Source organism: Drosophila arizonae, chromosome 3, assembly GCF_054131065.1.
Source record: "Drosophila arizonae isolate 15081-1271.41 chromosome 3, UAZ_ARI_1.0, whole genome shotgun sequence".
Taxonomy (NCBI): Eukaryota; Metazoa; Arthropoda; class Insecta; order Diptera; family Drosophilidae; genus Drosophila; species Drosophila arizonae.
Window position 1 is genome coordinate 11340662 of NC_142923.1, and position 17739 is coordinate 11358400.

The 17739-nt window shown below is 39.5% G+C and overlaps 1 protein-coding gene across 26 annotated transcripts in view; it reads right to left on the reverse strand.

Annotated features, from left to right (window-relative positions):
• Msp300 (Muscle-specific protein 300 kDa) overlaps nt 1-17739 on the reverse strand; it is a 122089-nt gene that overhangs the window by 39299 nt on the left and 65051 nt on the right. For 14 of the 26 annotated variants that reach the window (XM_089463473.1, XM_089463475.1, XM_089463476.1 and 11 more), the window contains 4 exons: nt 10911-11880; nt 10620-10832; nt 10284-10544; nt 2-7147 (listed from right to left, as the gene is read on the reverse strand). In XM_089463473.1, coding sequence (XP_089319599.1) covers nt 2-7147; nt 10284-10544; nt 10620-10832; nt 10911-11880 — 8590 coding nt within the window. Of the gene's footprint in view, nt 1; nt 7148-7332; nt 7786-10283; nt 10545-10619; nt 10833-10910; nt 11881-17739 lie in introns of those variants that run through there. The other 12 variants (XM_018001584.2, XM_018001591.2, XM_018001583.2 and 9 more) reach the window with 3 other exon arrangements.

A 17739-nucleotide genomic window follows, 5' to 3' on the forward strand; every position in this document is an offset into this window, starting at 1 on the left:
CCGTGTTAACCACAAATGCTTCAGCAGTTAATGCGCTTGGCTTGGCAGGAACAACTTGATTAGCGATATTAGTAGGGTCGGGAAGTAACTGGATTTCACATGGAATATCAACTTGCGCTTCTACTTGAATATTTAAAGGAATTTCTGGCGTTGCTTGCATTCTTTCACGATAAAGTATATCAGCCTTGGCATGCTCAATGGTCTTTGCTAGTGAAATCAATGATATATCTTGAGAAAGATTCTGCACTAAGTCCACTAGAACATTGTCGGCTGAAGGAATCGGGGTGAATGACGATTTTTCATCTACTATCGGTATTTTAATTGTCTCATTACCTTTACTTTCCTCAACAAGTACCTGAATTGTTTCTTGCTTAATGAACTCTTCAGGGATTGCTGGTCGCTTTTTCTTATCTTTTTTGGATAGTTTCTTTTGAATATCTTCGAATAGTTTCTGCTCCTCAGGACTTAAGTCAGACGGGGGCTCACTATTCTTTTCTACAACCTTTGGCATATCAACCTGTTCTATTGACTCTATCTTTGGAATTTCCTCATCGATTTGCTGTTTGAGTGAATCGGTGATAGTCACATCAACGGATTCGACTACTTCTGGCTTTGCTTCTGTGAACTCAACTATAGAACTTTCACTACTATCGGCAGTTCTCTGTAGGGACTCTCGGTTTTCAGTAACAGTCTCAGTCACGCGAAGACTAACCTCTGGAAAATCGAGATGCATTTTCACGATAGGAGTCTTCAGTTTCTCTTCATGAGTGATGAGAGAAATTTTCTGTACAGTGCCTGGTGGGTAGGCTCCGTCAATGCCTTCTCCAACGAAAAGAACATTTGTGCCATCTTCGGTTTCGAAGCTACGTTGACGGGTTGTTGTAAGTATTGTATTTTTGGTAGTTGTTGTAGTAGTGGCAATGCGCGCTGACTCATTCTCAGCCCCGTTCGTCGAAGTATATTCTGTGTTGACAGTCGGTAGTTCAGTTGTCTCAATACCTACAACCTTTACACCAGATTTGCCTGCCGTATCCCTAATGCCCAACTCAATATTGACACCAACATTAGGTAATTTAGTTTCAGTGCTAGATGTGACAACGGGAGCTGTTTCCAGCCTTGACGATACAATGGGACTAGTAGATCTATGATCGGGCATTTCAATGCTAGATGTAACTATAACATCGCTAGGTGTGTCACTCTCTGTCAAAACTATGCGTCCGTCATTTGTTATGCGCTTAGTTATACGCATTGTACGAATTGTTGTTGTCTTGATAATAGCCCCATCAATTTGACTAGATGTGGTTGAGGCTTCACTTGGTAATTCCGATATAGTTGGAGAGGTTTCTCGCACAGTGATTGGTTCGCTTATTGTGCTGCTCTCTGTTGTTGTTTCTCCATCTTCGTTTAATTTCTTTACAATTTTCGTCGTACGCACGGTTGTTGTTTTGGTTACACCACCAGCCTCATCATTTGTTGGTTCAACAGCAACTGGAGTTGGCTCTTCAGGCGTTTGACTCTCCTGAATTTCGCTAACACTCTGTTTATCCACATTTTGAGAAACTTTCTTAACAATTTTTGTAGTTCTTGTAATTGTTGTCTTAACCACATCATTTTTAAAATTAGCATCATTGGGCTCAGCAACGGTTTCGCGAGTAATATCAATAGTTTGTTTGGATTCTTCTTCAACTGGAGCAACAAGTTCCTGAGTAGCAACCTGAATATCCGCAGCTGGATTATTCGCAACTTCGATATGCATTTCCTGCTTCTTTGATTTGCGCGTCTTCTTTTCGGGTAAAGGCTCTGCTGACTGTTTTTCAGAGGCTATGAAATCCAACGTCGTAGATTTTATATTTCCACTTTCCAGCACCTCTGTACTTGGCGGCGTTGGCAATAACAGCTCTTTAATTTGTTTCGGCTCGACAACTGCTGGCTCATCTGTACTCTCAAGAACTGCCTTTGTGGTTCGCGTGGTTATAGTTTTTGTAATACCCTCACTATTCGATTCGGTTGTTACAGATTCAGCAACTATTGGAGCATCCTGAATTATGGTTTCAACTGTTTCCAAAGCAGGCTCTGAAGTACTGCTGTGATCGCTAATAGTATCCGAATCCTGAGTAATTTTCTTTATAATTTTTGTAGTCCGCACAATTGTTGTTTTCAAAACGGAACCATCTTCAGTTGGTGAAATATCAACTGTTGATTGAGCTTCAGGTGTACTTTCCTCTTCGCGTATAGCTTCTGTGACAAGTTCCTTATCTGGTTCAGCTTTAGCACTTTTAATAGTACGAATAGTTGTTGTTTTGGTTGTCTTAACTACACCCTCGCCGCTGATCTCACGACTGCTCATTTCAGATTTTTCAATTTTTGGCTCTTCTGCAGCTTCTTCGGCGAATTCATAAGAATCCAACGAAGTGACATCCGAATGAATTGATGTGGACATCTCTTGGTTCTCTTGTTGGTTTATCTTTTTCACGATCTTAGTTGTACGAATGACTGTGGTTTTGATTAGACTGTCATCATCGATGATTGCAGATCCATCGGATGACTGAATTTGTTTCTCGTCGGTTGTAATTGCACTTGTTGTATTCAGGGGCTCTGTGGTTTCTAGTTGTGATTGTGGCTCGGATATTTCCGATACGTTTTGTAAAATGGGAGTCGCTGCTTTTAGTTTGACTTCCTCGCTTTCAGATTTCTTTTGCTTCTTCTTGTCCTTTCTGCTCGGCTTTTGTGGTTTCTGTTCAGGCTCAACTTCCGCCATTTTGATAGTTTGTGCGACAATGACAGTATCCTGTCCCTTTTTGTCTTTACGCGGTGGCTTTTGCGGCTCGGGTTCAACTACTTGCTCAGCCTTGACTACAATTTCGTCGACAGCAAGTTGCGCTGCATCGATTATAGCCTCGTGAGATCCTATTGGTTGTTTTAGAGCTGTATCATTCCTGGAAGTCATCACTGTAGTCGGTAACAATGTTATGTCACGCTCCACCTCGGGTTCATCCTCATATACTTCCTCGACGATTTCTTCGCCATCGGCAGTGATGCGCTTGAGTATACGTTTTGTCTTAGTTATTGTCGTTTTTGTAATTGAACCGCCTTGAACAACAGTTGTATCCTGAGTTGAGCTTAGTCCAGGAACGATTATACTGCCGGGTACAGAGCTTGTCGTTTCAACTGAAGGCAAATCGAATTGCTCCACAGATATATTTTCTTCGGGCAAGTCATCAATTACATCTTCTTCTACAATTTCCTCTCTACCATCTATAATACGCTTCACGATGCGCTTGGTAATGTGCTTTGTTATGGTCCTGGTGGTAATTGTAGTGGTGCCACTTTCTGTAGAAATCGTGTTCGTCGACGTTGTTACCACAGGTTTACTTTCCAGTAATGTTTCGTTCGTATCGATACTAGATACTGTTGTAGGGTCAGATACTTCAGAAGAAATATAAACACTTTCTACATCTGGCTCAACACTTTTTGGTGTTTCTGTTTTAGGCACGGGCTTATCCGACTCTTCATTCCTCTTTACTTGAACAGATTCAGGCTCGATCAATTTTTCAATGATTTTTTCTGTAGTGGCTTCGATTACTGGATGAATCTTGATATTTGTAATTTCCCCAACTGGTGCTATTTCCGTTTGCTTAATGACGTCCACAGTAGGCTCCACTAAGCTCTTTGTTACCGTTTTTATTTCCACAGAAACTGCGCTAGTCGGTTCATACGATGGCTCCACTACAGCTATTGATTCTGTTGTTTTTATAGGTGCTTCAACAGCAGGAATTGGTTGAGCTGTAGGTACAACTTTAACAGATTCAATGACATCAGCAATAGGTTCAACGATTTTCTCTAATGTTTCAGTGGTTGTATTCTCAACAATAGTTGTCTCCTTATCGTTGTCAGTTGTAGTAACAATAGTTGGATTTGGATCTGAAGTAGATGCCGCAACTGCAATTTCAGCTGGCTTTATAGCTCCTTCGATTGGCTGAATTTGTTTATCTGAATTTGTAGTAGATGTAGTTACCACAACAGTTGTCTTTTTCTTCTTATCCTTTTTAGTTGGAGTAGAAACAGGCGATGTTGGCACAACTGTGGGAGCCACTACAACAATATTTTCAGCTGGCTCTATAATTTCTTCGACCGGCTCAGATTGTTTTGCGGACACCCTAGAGATCGTAGTTTCCACCACAATTGTTTTCTTCTCATTTGATTTAGATGGTGCAGTGGACTCTATTTCAGTTGGTTTTATGACCTCCTTAATAGGCTCAACTTGTTTCTTCGTAGCAGATGCAGCTTCTACCTTTTCAGCTTTAGCCTTCTTTTTATCTTTCCTTGATGGAGCAGTAACTGCTTCAATTGTTGGTTCTTCGACGACAACTGTTTCCTGCTTCGTCACCTTAACGATTGGTTCTACTGTCTTTGATGTAACCTTTGTTGTTTCGACAACAATCGTTGGCTTCTTTTTGTCCATCTTGGTGTGCTCAATTGTTTCCTCGCGGCTGCTGTCTCTCGTCTGTTTTGTTGTTTTCTTAGTGTTAACTGTTATTTCCGCAATTTGTTTTTCCTGATGAGATGACTCCACAACCTTTTTATCCGAAGTTTCTTCTGTTGGATGTTTGCTCTTTTTAGACTTTCTCGGTTTCGGTTCAGGCTTGTGTACCTCCTCGACAAAGACTACCTTTGGCGCACTCTCAACATGACTGTGCGAAGCCCCATTTGTCTCTGGAGACTTGTGTTTCTTGCTTGCTTTTGGCTCTTTCCTGTTACTGACTTTAATGGGCAATGGCTCAGGTTGTTGCTCATGTCGTTGCCGTTTGGGCCTCGGTATCCTTCCTTCAACATTGTCATCGGACTTCTCTGCCCACCTACCTTGGTGACCCTTTGACGTCGCAGTGTTCGACGTTGTGTACTTTGTGGTTATTGTTGTCGTTGTTGTTGTATGTTCAGCATTGCGAATTTGCGACATGGGTGCCGCAACACGTACTGGAATTTGTTGCTGTTGACTGGATGGCTGGAAAACTGGATGCGCTGATCTATGCTGTTGGCCAAATAGCACTTCGGCATAGGTGCTGCCAGTACTGGGATCCTGTTGCTGATATACATTCTTGCTGGGCTGCTGCACTTGGGGACGTACGACGACAATATCAGTATCCTTATTTTGTGCTATCACAGTTGGCTGTATCGGTTGCGAGATAATTGTTTCCTCTACAAATGTCGTTTTAGTTATGTCCCGTTGTGGTTGTGGCTGTGCTTGTTGTTGAGGCTGTGACTGAGGTACCTCAATAGGTATGGTCTCAATTGCATCGACATCGAACTGACCAAAAGTTATGTCGGGCCGTGGTTCATCCATTTCAAACTCTTGCGGTTCCACTGGTCGCAGCATCTGCACATGCTCCTCAATGAATACCGGCTGTGGTGCTGGCACCTGTTCCTGAGCTGCTTGTGGCGTTACAACCGTCGCCTGAATTTGCTGTGTGCTCGTTGTTAGCGGTTCAGCACTCTGTTGCACCATCGATGCGAGAGTTGTCACCACACGGTCGAGTACGCTATTACCTGTTGTGGATGTTGTTGCCTGATTCCCATCTGGACGGTAAGGCTCAAGCAGATAAGCTTGATTCACAATCTCCGGCTGATAGACGGGTACGTCCGTACTAATTTCTGTTTGCTGCGGTTGCAGCTGCTGCTGTTGCTGTTGCTGCTGAGTATACTCCTGTGTGTACACCTGCGGCTGTTGGGCATAATAGATTTGCGAGGGCTCCGTCGTATATACCGTTGGATAGGTCTCTGATTGCGCAACAGGCTGATAATAGCCCGTTAGCAGCTGGTACTGCGTAGTTGTTGGCGGCCCTGCCACAGGCTGGTATTGTATGGGATATTGCATCTGCATCATTTGATCATAGTAGTTTTGTGGCACCGCCTGCTGCTGTGGCTCACCGCTCGATCCAGCCACATAGCTCCACTGACCGCTGTCGGCCACATTCTCGTACATGGTCTGATACAGTTGTAGATCTGGTTGCAAATAGGTGGCGGCAATTTCCTCCGCTGTCATGGGCACTTCATAATTGGATATCTGCTTCTGCTCTGCCTGCGGCTGAGTATAGCCCAAGTCAGCACTGGGCTCGCCTATGAACTGATCCATTTGCTGTTGATGCTGCTCTGGTTTGTTACGTGGCACAAAAATATTTCCCGCTGCACCACTGGCATCTACGACATCCTGTATGGTCAGATCTGTATGCGGCTGGGCCGTTTGCCTAGCCAACTCCTCGGCCTTTAAACGTTCTAGCTCCATACCACGCAATACTTCTGCATACGATGTCGAACCCGGCACCCAAATGGGGCTACGCGAACGCGCGCGATCCTCTTGCGGCAGATAAAGATGTTGGTATTGCTGTTGCTGTTGTTGTTGTTGTTGCTGAGGATGTTGCTGTTGCTGATGCGTTTGTGTGCTATCCACCTGTACAGCGCTTTGTGGTTCGCGTCTGCGTCGCGGTGAACGTGCACGACGTTCGGGACGCGGCGGCTGCAATTTCTTACCCGTATTCATACGCTGCTGACTGCGCTCCATTTCGATAAACTGACTATTCGGATCGATGCTAGTGCTAGGAACTTGTTGATCTATTGTTGATGTGCTGCTAGACGTTTCCACTTGGGAATGGTTGACAGTTGTCTCTTCATAGTCGGAGGTAGTATTGTTGCTGCTGCTGGGTGGTGTAACACGCTGTTTGCGCTGATAGAGCACAGTGGTTAATGGTTCCGAGCTCGTTTCTTCTTCCTCGTGCGTACGTACGTTTGATATAGTTCGTGTGGTTGTTGTTGTTGTTATGATTGTATTCCGCTGGTTTAGGTTCGTTTGTGACTGTAGCTGTTGTTGTTGCTGTTCTTGCTGGTGTTGGCTGGTCGTTATTGTTGTCTGGGTCGTGGTCGTGTCGGGAGTTTCTTGAATTTCTTGTCGGGGGATCGTCGCCGTTTCATTACTGCTTACCGGACTCGCATGTCCTGATAACACTTCAGCATAGGTTAGACCTACTGCCGTTGGCTTCATAAGCAACGAGACAGTCGATGAAGTGGTTACCACTGAATGTGGATCCAGAGCATAGGATTGGGCGGCGGTTGCGTCGTAGCTTTGCTGCATGCCATCGATTGATTGTCGCAAGGCCTATGCGTTCACATAACGATCGATATATAGATAGAGTGTGTGTGTTGGGAGAGAGAAAGAGATTGGGGGAAGATTTGCCAAAAACGGTTAGCTTTCATTTGTTTGAAAGATCATGGGCCTAACAGCTACCTAAATCAACTGTCTAAGACTGGGTTCATCTAACAAAATAAATACGCTTTATGGGGTTTTCATTTTAAAAATAATATATAATTTAATAAATTAATCTTTCTTTTTTTTTTGTGTTTTGGTAAATTTTCTTAAGCTGTGGGTCATGTAAGTTGTATATATATATATTTATTACGGCTGATCTGGCATGTTTAGCTGTTGCCACTGCCAAAATGGGAGATTGTTGCAGTGGCAGCTGTAAACATGAGACGCCGCGGTGGCTGCTTAGCTTTTGCTTTGGTTTTCAATTTAATTTCTTTGGCGAACTAGTTCTAGTATATGTATGTAGTATACATCGGTATATAAATATATAGATAGTTATAGACTTAATAAGTAATGTCTGCCATAGCTGTGCGGCATCTCTAAATCTCTAGCTTAGCATCGTCCGGCGTGCCGCGATGTATTAACAATTTGATGCGCTCATTACGTGCGGTTATTTTCGAATGCAAGTTTTTGACACGTTCGCGACATGCCTATATAGATTTGTATATATTTATTTATATATGTTTGGGGTGATATTGGTTATGCGTATGGTGCATTATATAAGAGAGAGAGATAAAAAGAAGAGAGAAATGTTCGGCGAAGAAGAATTACAATAAGGTCAGCATTGAATCGTAATTTTAATATTTTTGTAGGCATCGAGCATAAATACGCCATTAAAGAAAGCAACCATATACCAGATGTATATTATATATATATATATATTTATTGTATTTGTAGAAGTACGCAATACCCATGTGTTGATGTGTGTATGTGTGATTTATGTGTGTGTGTTACATTGAGGATATACAGCAGCAGCATCGAGAGGAGTTTGTTGAGTTAGTCACAAATTATGTTTAGTTTTAGCAAATAGCACAAGAGGCAAGCGAGCAAAGCCCAAAAACCCGTTTGGTTATAGGTTAAAGCATGTTTCAGATATTAGTAAGAACAATTCAATTAATGTTTAATTAATGTAGTGTTTTGAAATTTTAATTGATTTTTTTCAGCGCAACGACACCAGATTTTTTTATTCAATAAGAATGTACCAAGAGAAAAGATAAAAAGAAATACAAATTGTCAAAAAAAAAAAATAAATATAATTTAAATTAAAACCGTAACCATACTTTTTAACTAAAACTGAGAGCGCTATTACGATAAAAGAGAGAGAGAGATAGAAATAGCTGTGACTTCGAGCGGCTTAATGTGAAAATGTCTGCCCGGCCATAAAGCTAACTAATTCAATCAAAATAATAATAATGAAAATGATTTAACAAAATTAAAATTATCTAAGCTTTAAGCATAATGTGTTTCCTTAACTGTGAGACAAAATGTGATGTGATGTGAAGTGAAGTGATTTAATGTGATGTGGTTTGATACGATTTCAAATGTAATTGATGTACTTTCGTATGTGCCGTCATATTGAGTTTCAACTGTACTTGGTGATAGGTGAATCGTAAATAAGTTCTCGTAGCAAAAGTTGCCCCAAAAATATGAAGCTACTGTAAAAGTTTTTTAGTTAAAAAAAAAATGTTTTCAAATTTTTCAAAGTTTTTCAAGAATTGTTTTCAAAATTGATTTTTCAATTGACTTTAAAATTTGCCACTTACCGCCAACACTGCAATTCGCAATGTAAACTTAAAACAAAATTTATTTAAAACTAATATAAAATAGGCAAAAAAAAAAGCCTGCTCTTTATATATATCTATATCTATAAATATATATATACAAACATTTTTTTCAAGTGTGAAATAAATTCGTAGACGTTAATCCGACATTGCTTAAAATAGCTGACTGAATAATGGGCTGGAGAAGGAATTTTTAGAATTTCGAAAATATATTTCTATATTATAGCTTTTTTTGGGCTACCCCCGGCTAACAAGAACTTATTTAAATATTTCTTTCCGGCACGTGACAATGAGTCGAAAACGGAATCGAATTTGTTTTACAGACACAACAAATGTTTCGGGTATTTTTTGTTTTTGTTTTTGACAAGGCAGACATAACAATGATGGGCATCAAGAGTATATATATGTATATGATATGGTATAAGAGCATGGCATATACTATATGGATACGAGATGTATTATATGTACTACATGTACGAGGCGCATGAGTTTTTCGATGTTGGATGAGCTGCACGGTTGGTATGACATGATTTTCGCAAATCAAAAGAACATAAGAGAGCACAAAAATGAATAATGTATGTAAGTGTATGTATGTGTGGGTGTGTGTGTGCGTGTGTATGAGAAATGAATGGCATAAATCGAATTCGAAAATAATAAAAACTTAAGAAAATTTCTGTTCTCTAAGCGAAATGGAAAGAGAATATATAAATTATATGCCGCATAAAAACAGAAAATTGAATATGCGAAATGCGCACTTGAATATTAATACAAAAAAATAAAAGAAAATGAAAATGAAAAGAGGCAAAATTGAAAATAAAAAATAAATAAATAAATTGGATAATTTAACGCAGAACTAAATACGCAGCCACCGTGCAACTTTGGTTTTCTTTTTCCGGACCTACCCGCACAATATTTCATCTTTTTTTTTTTGGATTATTAAAAATTGATTGAAAATTGAACTTGATCTATTTGTGGTTACTTGAGGGTTAATAACGTTTGGGCTAACAAACTGGTTGTTCTGTCAACTGTTGCATAGCACAAAACTCAAAATTTAGAATCGTTCAATATATATATATAAATAATTAGCATGATTTTTATGATGAAGAAGGGGTATTACTAAATCGAAAAACTTCGGGACATATTCGTATTCAGCTTAGCTTAACAGTTGCTGTTATTTACGAGAGCTACCATAGGGAGACTATATGTATGATGTATATAGATAGATAAGGGGGAGTTGTTCCTAGACTGAGAGATAATTTCCTGGCTTTGGCTAGCTTTTTTTTTATATATGCTAACTGGTCTAAACAATAACTGATTGGGCTCTACACATAAGAAAAGAGTTTCAGATGCTTTCAGGGAGTACGTACCTGTTGCTCGGCTAATGCGCGCTCACGATCGTGCGGCAAGTACGTGGGCGCCATAACCTGACGCAGCTGCTGCTCTTCCTGTATAATACGCTGGCGGAGCGTTTGCATTTGCTGTTGATAGACATCGATTTGGGCCAGCGTCTGCTCGAGACTCTGTGACTTGGTCTTCACCAGTTCACCGAGGCCATCGAGCACGCGCACCAAATCGTCAACATTTTCGCTCAGGCGCGGATCACCGCCCATGCCGTTGCGGAAGTGCACCTGAAAGCCAAAAAGAAGGGGGTGTGGCGCATGGAAACGCATTCCGGATTAGCTATGCCAGCTTCTGTCACTTACCTCCAGTTTTTCAATAGACAATCTCAGTTTGGTTTTTTGCACATTTATGTCGGCCAGAGTCTTTTCACAGTAGCCCAGCTGATCGCGCAGCGGCTTCTTTTGCTGTGGCGAGGAGTCTAAGGTCTGTTTGGTCTTCTCGTGCCAGGCACGGATATCCTTGATCTTGCGCTCACATTGATCCCACTCTTCACAGGCCTCCTGCAGCAGCGAGTTCTGTTTGGATTGACAAGAGAAAAGACAAACGAGAAATCAAATATGTTCAAGCTAAAGATTCACTTTCGCCCGCTTTACCCTCTCCAGCAGCACTGCTTCCACGGCTATCTTCGCATCCTCGGCCTGCTGCAGTTTGTCCTTGAGATCGCCCACGGTCGTCACTTGACCAATGTGCTCCAGTTCCTTATCCATTTCGCTCAAATGCTTTACAATCGGTTTAATACTCTTCACAGCCGTCACATAGTCATTCAGCTTGGATCGCGCCTCGGGCAGCGTGCGCAGCTCAATGGTTTGATCGATGAACGTACGCTTGTCCGCTACCCACGACATGACAATCTGGTACAGATTCATGAAACGCGTCCAAGCATCCAAACTATCGCCCACAGCCTGCTTCTTCTCGTCCAGCCAGCCACGCACTTGGGCTAGCTGGGCGGCCAACTGATCAATGGTCGACTGCACCAGCGTCTTCTCCTCGCTGTTGCGACAATTCTCAATGATCAGCTGGCCGTTGGTCTTGACCAGCGTGAAGCGTTCGTAGATGGCACCGATTTCGTGATTGATGCGCTGCAGCAGCTCCTTCATTTGTGTCGGCTCCAGTGTGCGCTCCTGCACCTGCACCTCGGCCTGCAGCAGCCAGCGCTGAATCTCATCGACACCGGCCAAATAGTCCGTGCGCACGGTCTTGGCACGCTTGAAATCCTTCTCTTTGGTCTCCATTGTTACCTGCACGCGTTCTGCTAGCAGCTCAAGTGCGGTAAACTCCTGGGCAATATCACTGGGCAATTGATTCTGTTTGGTCTGATAGAGCGCTTGGGTTTGCGCGACAAGCGCGCGACTCTCCTCGCCGGCCTGCTGCACCTGGCTATTGAGTTTGATGAGGGCCTGTTCCGTTTGGGCAATGTGCTCGTCGTAGACGTGTACGGCGTGAAGCTGTTCGTGTAGTGCGTTCAATTTGTCCTGCAGCTGTGAGATGCGGCGGAACACTTGCTCGATCTCCTCGAGATCCCTGCTAACCTGTTGGTCCTTCTCGCGTAGCGTGTCGTTCAATCTGTAATGAATTCAGAGAGAGAGAGAGCAGAGCAGAAAACGTTTGCCCGGGGCGTATTAGTCAATGACGTATCTGAAATATAGCTGCCTATAATATAGAATATAATATGTAAACAGATTGCAAGTGTGTTTGTGTGCGTGTGAAAAACCACGCGGTTCGTCTTTTCCTCTAGAATAGAACCTCAATAGAACTACGCGTGCTGCACACACAATAGATATATGTATATACGAATATATATTGAATATATATTTTCTATATCTCTCTATATATATATTTGATATATATTATAGAAAAGTTCTTTTTTTTTTGTTGATGGCTGAAGTTGTTCGCTTTATGTGTATCCACTATGGGGTCTGGGAGCTGTTGGCCTCGAGGCGATTGCGAAGATTTCCGTGGAAATTAATGCTGCCGTTTGACTACAAGAGAGTTTCCTAAATGAATCGCGATGTCGAAAATTTTGACTAGACACGGCATGAGAGTATTACGAATTCAACAATTGAATTCGAATTCGAAATCCGAAATTCGAATTTTATTTTTTGTATATTCGGCAAATGCCTTGAACTGCTTTTCCTTTAAGCGAGAGCGAGAACGAGTCTACGCGCTGCCTCTCAAGATTTTCGAAAATATTTTATTTTGTTTAAACATTTCATGTGTGTGTCTTTTAAATTTGTTATTATTATTATTATTTATGTTGTACGCGGCGCGGCGCGGCCTGCTTAACGGCTGCGTTTATTTTTATGCAGACATTTATATTTTTAAACACGTATTTATGTTATATCTATTCATTCGCAGTCCAAGCGAAACTTGGTCAAAGCTAATCAGAATGCATCTGACGTCATCGGGCAATGCTGCACGCGAAATGACTCAGAGAGAGAGATGCTCGAGAGCAAATCTCTCTATTTGCCTTTTTCTTTACAATATATTTTGTGGTTGTTTTATTTGCTCTTATTCCAGAAACTTAATGTTCATGTTACTCATACGCCATGTGGGCGCTAAATGAAGCCAACAAGTGTTTTGTGCCGCTGCCTCAGACAAGTGTAGCAGCACTTGAAGGCAGCAATTAAAATACCAAATTGTAGTAAAGTCGTGAGTGCACGAAAATATTTATGGCCAAACATTGAAGGACGCTGTGTCGCCTGCTGCCCTTTACAGCAACAACAGCAACAATTGAAACGGAAGAGCAATGCGCCTTGAGGAGGCCAAGTCAATACATGTTGGCTAGCAGCCAATTGAGGCTGAAAGAACACATTCATTTTCGAAAACAGTTTTTAGCGCATTAATTGTAAAAGAATAACAAAAAAAAGTGAGTATTTTGATGAGCCCAACTAGTAGATACCCAGTGAAAGCAAGTGTGACTAAAACACGAGCAAATTTGGTTCGAAATAAAACAAGGAAGCTAATTAGTCATATCATGAAGCATACGAATGTGTGCGACCAGCATAGCTGAACCCTAAACAAAACGTGGACAAACAGTAATATGTATAGCTAAAAAACTTTCGCAATATATATACAAAAGTCTCGTAGATAAAAGGAAATCATTTGAGAAATATAAATTATGAAAAATAAGTCAACTTCAGCAATCAAAGTTTTAGTCATGAACTAATCGCCCAAGTTTCTAACATCCGATGTTTGGAAAAGCTATAATCATTCAAACAAAATATATACAAAAGTCTCATAAATAAAAGGAAATTATTTTAGAAATATAAATTATGAAAATTAAGTCATAATCGCCCAAGTTTCTAATATCCGATGTTTGGAAAAGCTATAATCATTCAAACAAAAATCACAGTTGGATATGCCTAAAATATATTTTAATGATTTTTTAAACATATTTAGAGCGCCAATTTTTTAACAATTTGATTTCTATCCACTCATAAATTTATAGTCAAATTCAAATTCTCATTTAGAATTAGAAACAGTAAACAACAACAGCTGCTAATACAGATCGAGAAATAATAATTTCTTACTTAACTTATTTAAGTTACTAATTGCCTAACAAATGTTCTATTAGTCCAGAAACCTCAATAAAAGTTGAAAAATGTTTCTGCCATAAGCAAAATCAATGTTTTTTTACTCAGATTTTAGCATTTTTTTTTTTTTGCTAACAGGGTATCAAACATGTGAATAAATTGAGCCTTAAATAACACAATAAAAATTCTTGCAGATTAATTTTTGTTTTAGTTTTCTTTTTGCTTTTAGTTTTTTGTTGCTTATTTTTGCAGCTATTTTGAGCAGCGATTTGCCATTTGCCTACTCTACAAATTAATGTATTAAATTTAGTGGATATTTTGAATTGAAATGGCGAAGAATGTTCGCAATGCGAGCGAAACTAAGTGAAAAGCGAAAGCCAGAGAGGCGTGTGTATAGAAAAATATATGTTTTTCAAGAGACGAAAATAAAACATTGAAATCACGGCGCTCAGTTTGATCAATTATTGTAATTAAATGTCTGTCGATAAGCACTGTGAGTGAGCGTTAGCTATTTTAGATGCGGCGACGACAACGACGACGACGACGTCATCGATTTAAATCAGAGACACGCGTCGCTAAGCAAAGCACGTCTCTCAATTCAAACAACAATAAGAACAACAACAACAACACCTGACGACCTCGCTGAAAGACCGGACCCGTCCGTGCGCCGAACCCAACAGTAAGCAGCAAAAAGGCAAACAGCCGGCTAGAAAATTGAGGCTGCTTTTTGCATAAACCGAACCGAGCGACTCCGACTTTTTAACCGGCCTCGATGACTTAATCATGCCACACGGCGCGGCAGGCAGTGTGAAGCTAAGTTAAGTTAACTTGTGTTTAATAAACATTCACCTTTTGCTTTTGACGACGTCGTTTTGGAGAGTGCGTGTTAGCAATTAGCATTCGGCTCTTTCTCTTTCTCTTGTCCCTTGCTCTTTCCCTTGCTGCTGTCTTTTATTTGACTTTACTATTTTTCTTCTTTTTTTCGCCAGTTGTTTAGCGACAACAATCGCACCTCCTGACTGGGGAGGCAGACGTGTGCTTAAAACAATTGTTAACTGCTTCTTATTCCTCAACTTTTTTGTTATTTTTAATTCGTTTGTTTCTTTTGCTTGAAACTTGAATTTCTTGCGAAATTCAGCAGCTATAAAACTCGACTCTCTTCAAATTGCGTATACGCCTGGTAATCCACAAAGCGGCGTTTTAGCAAGTGCCAGTGCATGAAACGAAAAAATTATTACGTATAGTATTTCAAATTGTTGAACTGTGCGCCTTAACGGTGCTTTCGAGACCGCTGCACAGTTATGCGAATTAAATACTTTACTGGTTTCTCTTTGGGCTGTCGCTTCTTCGTCTGTTTGTGTGTTTGCTGCTTCTATTTCTACTGCTTCCTAATTAAATTGTATTTTATTTGATTTAAAAATATGCGTCTATATATATATATATATCTCTCTGATATACATATATATATTTCTTTATTATGCTCGTGCGGTCGCTTCGTATTTAATTTCCAGCCATCCAGCTATAGCGAAAACACATCCGCTTGCAACTAACTCTAAATAAAAACTAAAATAATTCTCAGCGCACAAAAATTGCCAAAAAGTTTCAGCGACGTCGACGTCTCAGTCGGCGCTCGTGCGAGCGATCAGCGTTAACAGCGGCAATGCGAGACGGAAATAAAAGAACAAAAACTAACTCACCACAGTCTCACACTCGCACTCACAGACACACACACACACATAGGCAAACAGGCGCACGCATTGAGTAAGAGAGTGAAGGGGAAAGAGAGCAGCAGCAACAGCGACAGCGGCAGCAACAACACATAACAATTTGTATATTAAATATGCGCTTGGCATTGAAACTGCGGCGTACGGCAAAAGTTTACCTCACTCATTAGCAAACCAAAAATTCGCCGCTGATTTCAGTTGCCAAATATGCCGCACGTAGCCTTAATGCAAAAATCCCCAAAAAAAAAAAACAAAACAAATGCAATTGATGTTCTATACGTATTTGCTTAAATATACATATGTATGTATGCATATAATATATATTGCATGCTTAGCGCTCGAAATGATAAGGCAATAACAAATCATTTTTGCCGGTTTCGATAAGCAGCAAAAAAATGCCGGCTTCTCAAAGAACCGAGAGACAACAAACGGCTGTGAAACGAAATGGAATTGGAACGGCACACAGCTAGCAGCAGCGCGTGAGTTAACAGCGCAATGTTAAAAATTAAAAAGTCGACAACAAAAACAAAACTAAATTTATAATTACGCGATTACCTCATTTGGGCAACGTTTTCGCTTTATTGTATTCTCTCTTGCTCTCCCTCCTCTCTCTTTCTCTCTCTGACACATTGTTTTGTGCGAAGTGACAAATTGGCAATGCAAATGCCTATCGCATTTTGTTATTGGATTTAGATTTTATTTATTATATTTTAATGCAACGTAAAATAATTTATTTTCGTATATTTTATTAAAATTTTTTTTTTTTTATGTATACGTTTCTGTTGTTTATTATTCTTTAGCAACGATGAAGTCAGCCATGCGATTTCCGCTTTGTTTACATTTAATTTTTTATATATTTTTTGTCTCTTTATTTTTTTTTTATAATTTTGGCAGCTGATTTTTTATTTTTTATGCTCTAGAGCAAAGTATTTTATAAAAAAAATACTAGGTCGTCAATAACATTAATTAAGAAACAATGCATTTATTTGAAGTGAATCATTATACAGTGAGTGTCATAGTAAATCTTACGTATAAGAAAATTTTATTTCGAGTCATCATAAATATATGTTTTTATATATTGAAAGAATGCTTCTTTGATATTTGGTCGAAACATGCAAATTCAGATTTTTAGAACTTTGCAAAGATATACTAGTGATTTTTTTTTTTTTTCATATTTTCAGGTGACAACTAAACAGATCGTTTTCAGAAGAATTGAAAAAAGATAAGATATTTCTGAAGAGTTAAGATATTTGATAACTACAACAAAAATCATGGCGCATTCTCTTAAAAAAAATCATATTATATCATATTTTATATATACATTTTTGGATGTCCAAAAGATAAACAGCTCAAAATTGATTTAAAAATCCAGAAATAATTATAAACAAATACTTAATAAGCTTGCCTGGAAATACACAAAAATACTTTTTAAGTGCTCAAGGATTACGCAACTTTTGAGAATTAAAAATGCGTTTTTTTTTTTTTTTTTTTTTTGCAAGTTGATTAGACTTTTGCATGTTCGCCAGTCGAAAAGTAAATCTCAAGTACAAATGCAACGGAATTTGCGTCGCAGTTAAGGAATATAGATATAATATAGATACATTATATATATATATATAGTTGGGTATAATTGTCGATGAGCAAACTTTCGGGTATTAGATCATTTTTTGTTGAGCATCGATAATGATGATGGCATTGTCAATTTATTTAAGGCACAAAATATACATGACGAAGTCAGAAATTATTTTAATTTTAATCTGAGCTACAGAAGAATTTCTCATAGAGATATCCAAAAAGAGAGCTAGAGATTGTATATGGAATATGCCAAAATGTGAGAAAACGTTAAACGTTTACAACGAACGTCAGTATTTGCCTCGTCATAAATAATGAAGTTTCGCTCAAAATATGATATGCCAGACCTGTTTAATTGTTTAATTTATAGCTAATTTTAGATGTAATTATTTAAATGTGTAGAGCTGAGTACATAATTCAAACAAATGACTATAAAAGATCACATCAAAACGACTAAAGTCGTTTAAAAATGTAAGCATGGGGATTTCTATAATAAATCAACTACAAAATAACTCGCTTTACGTATACATTTACGTATAAATTTATTTTATTAATTATTTTTATGTATTTCTTAGAGATTGAATCCCATGAAA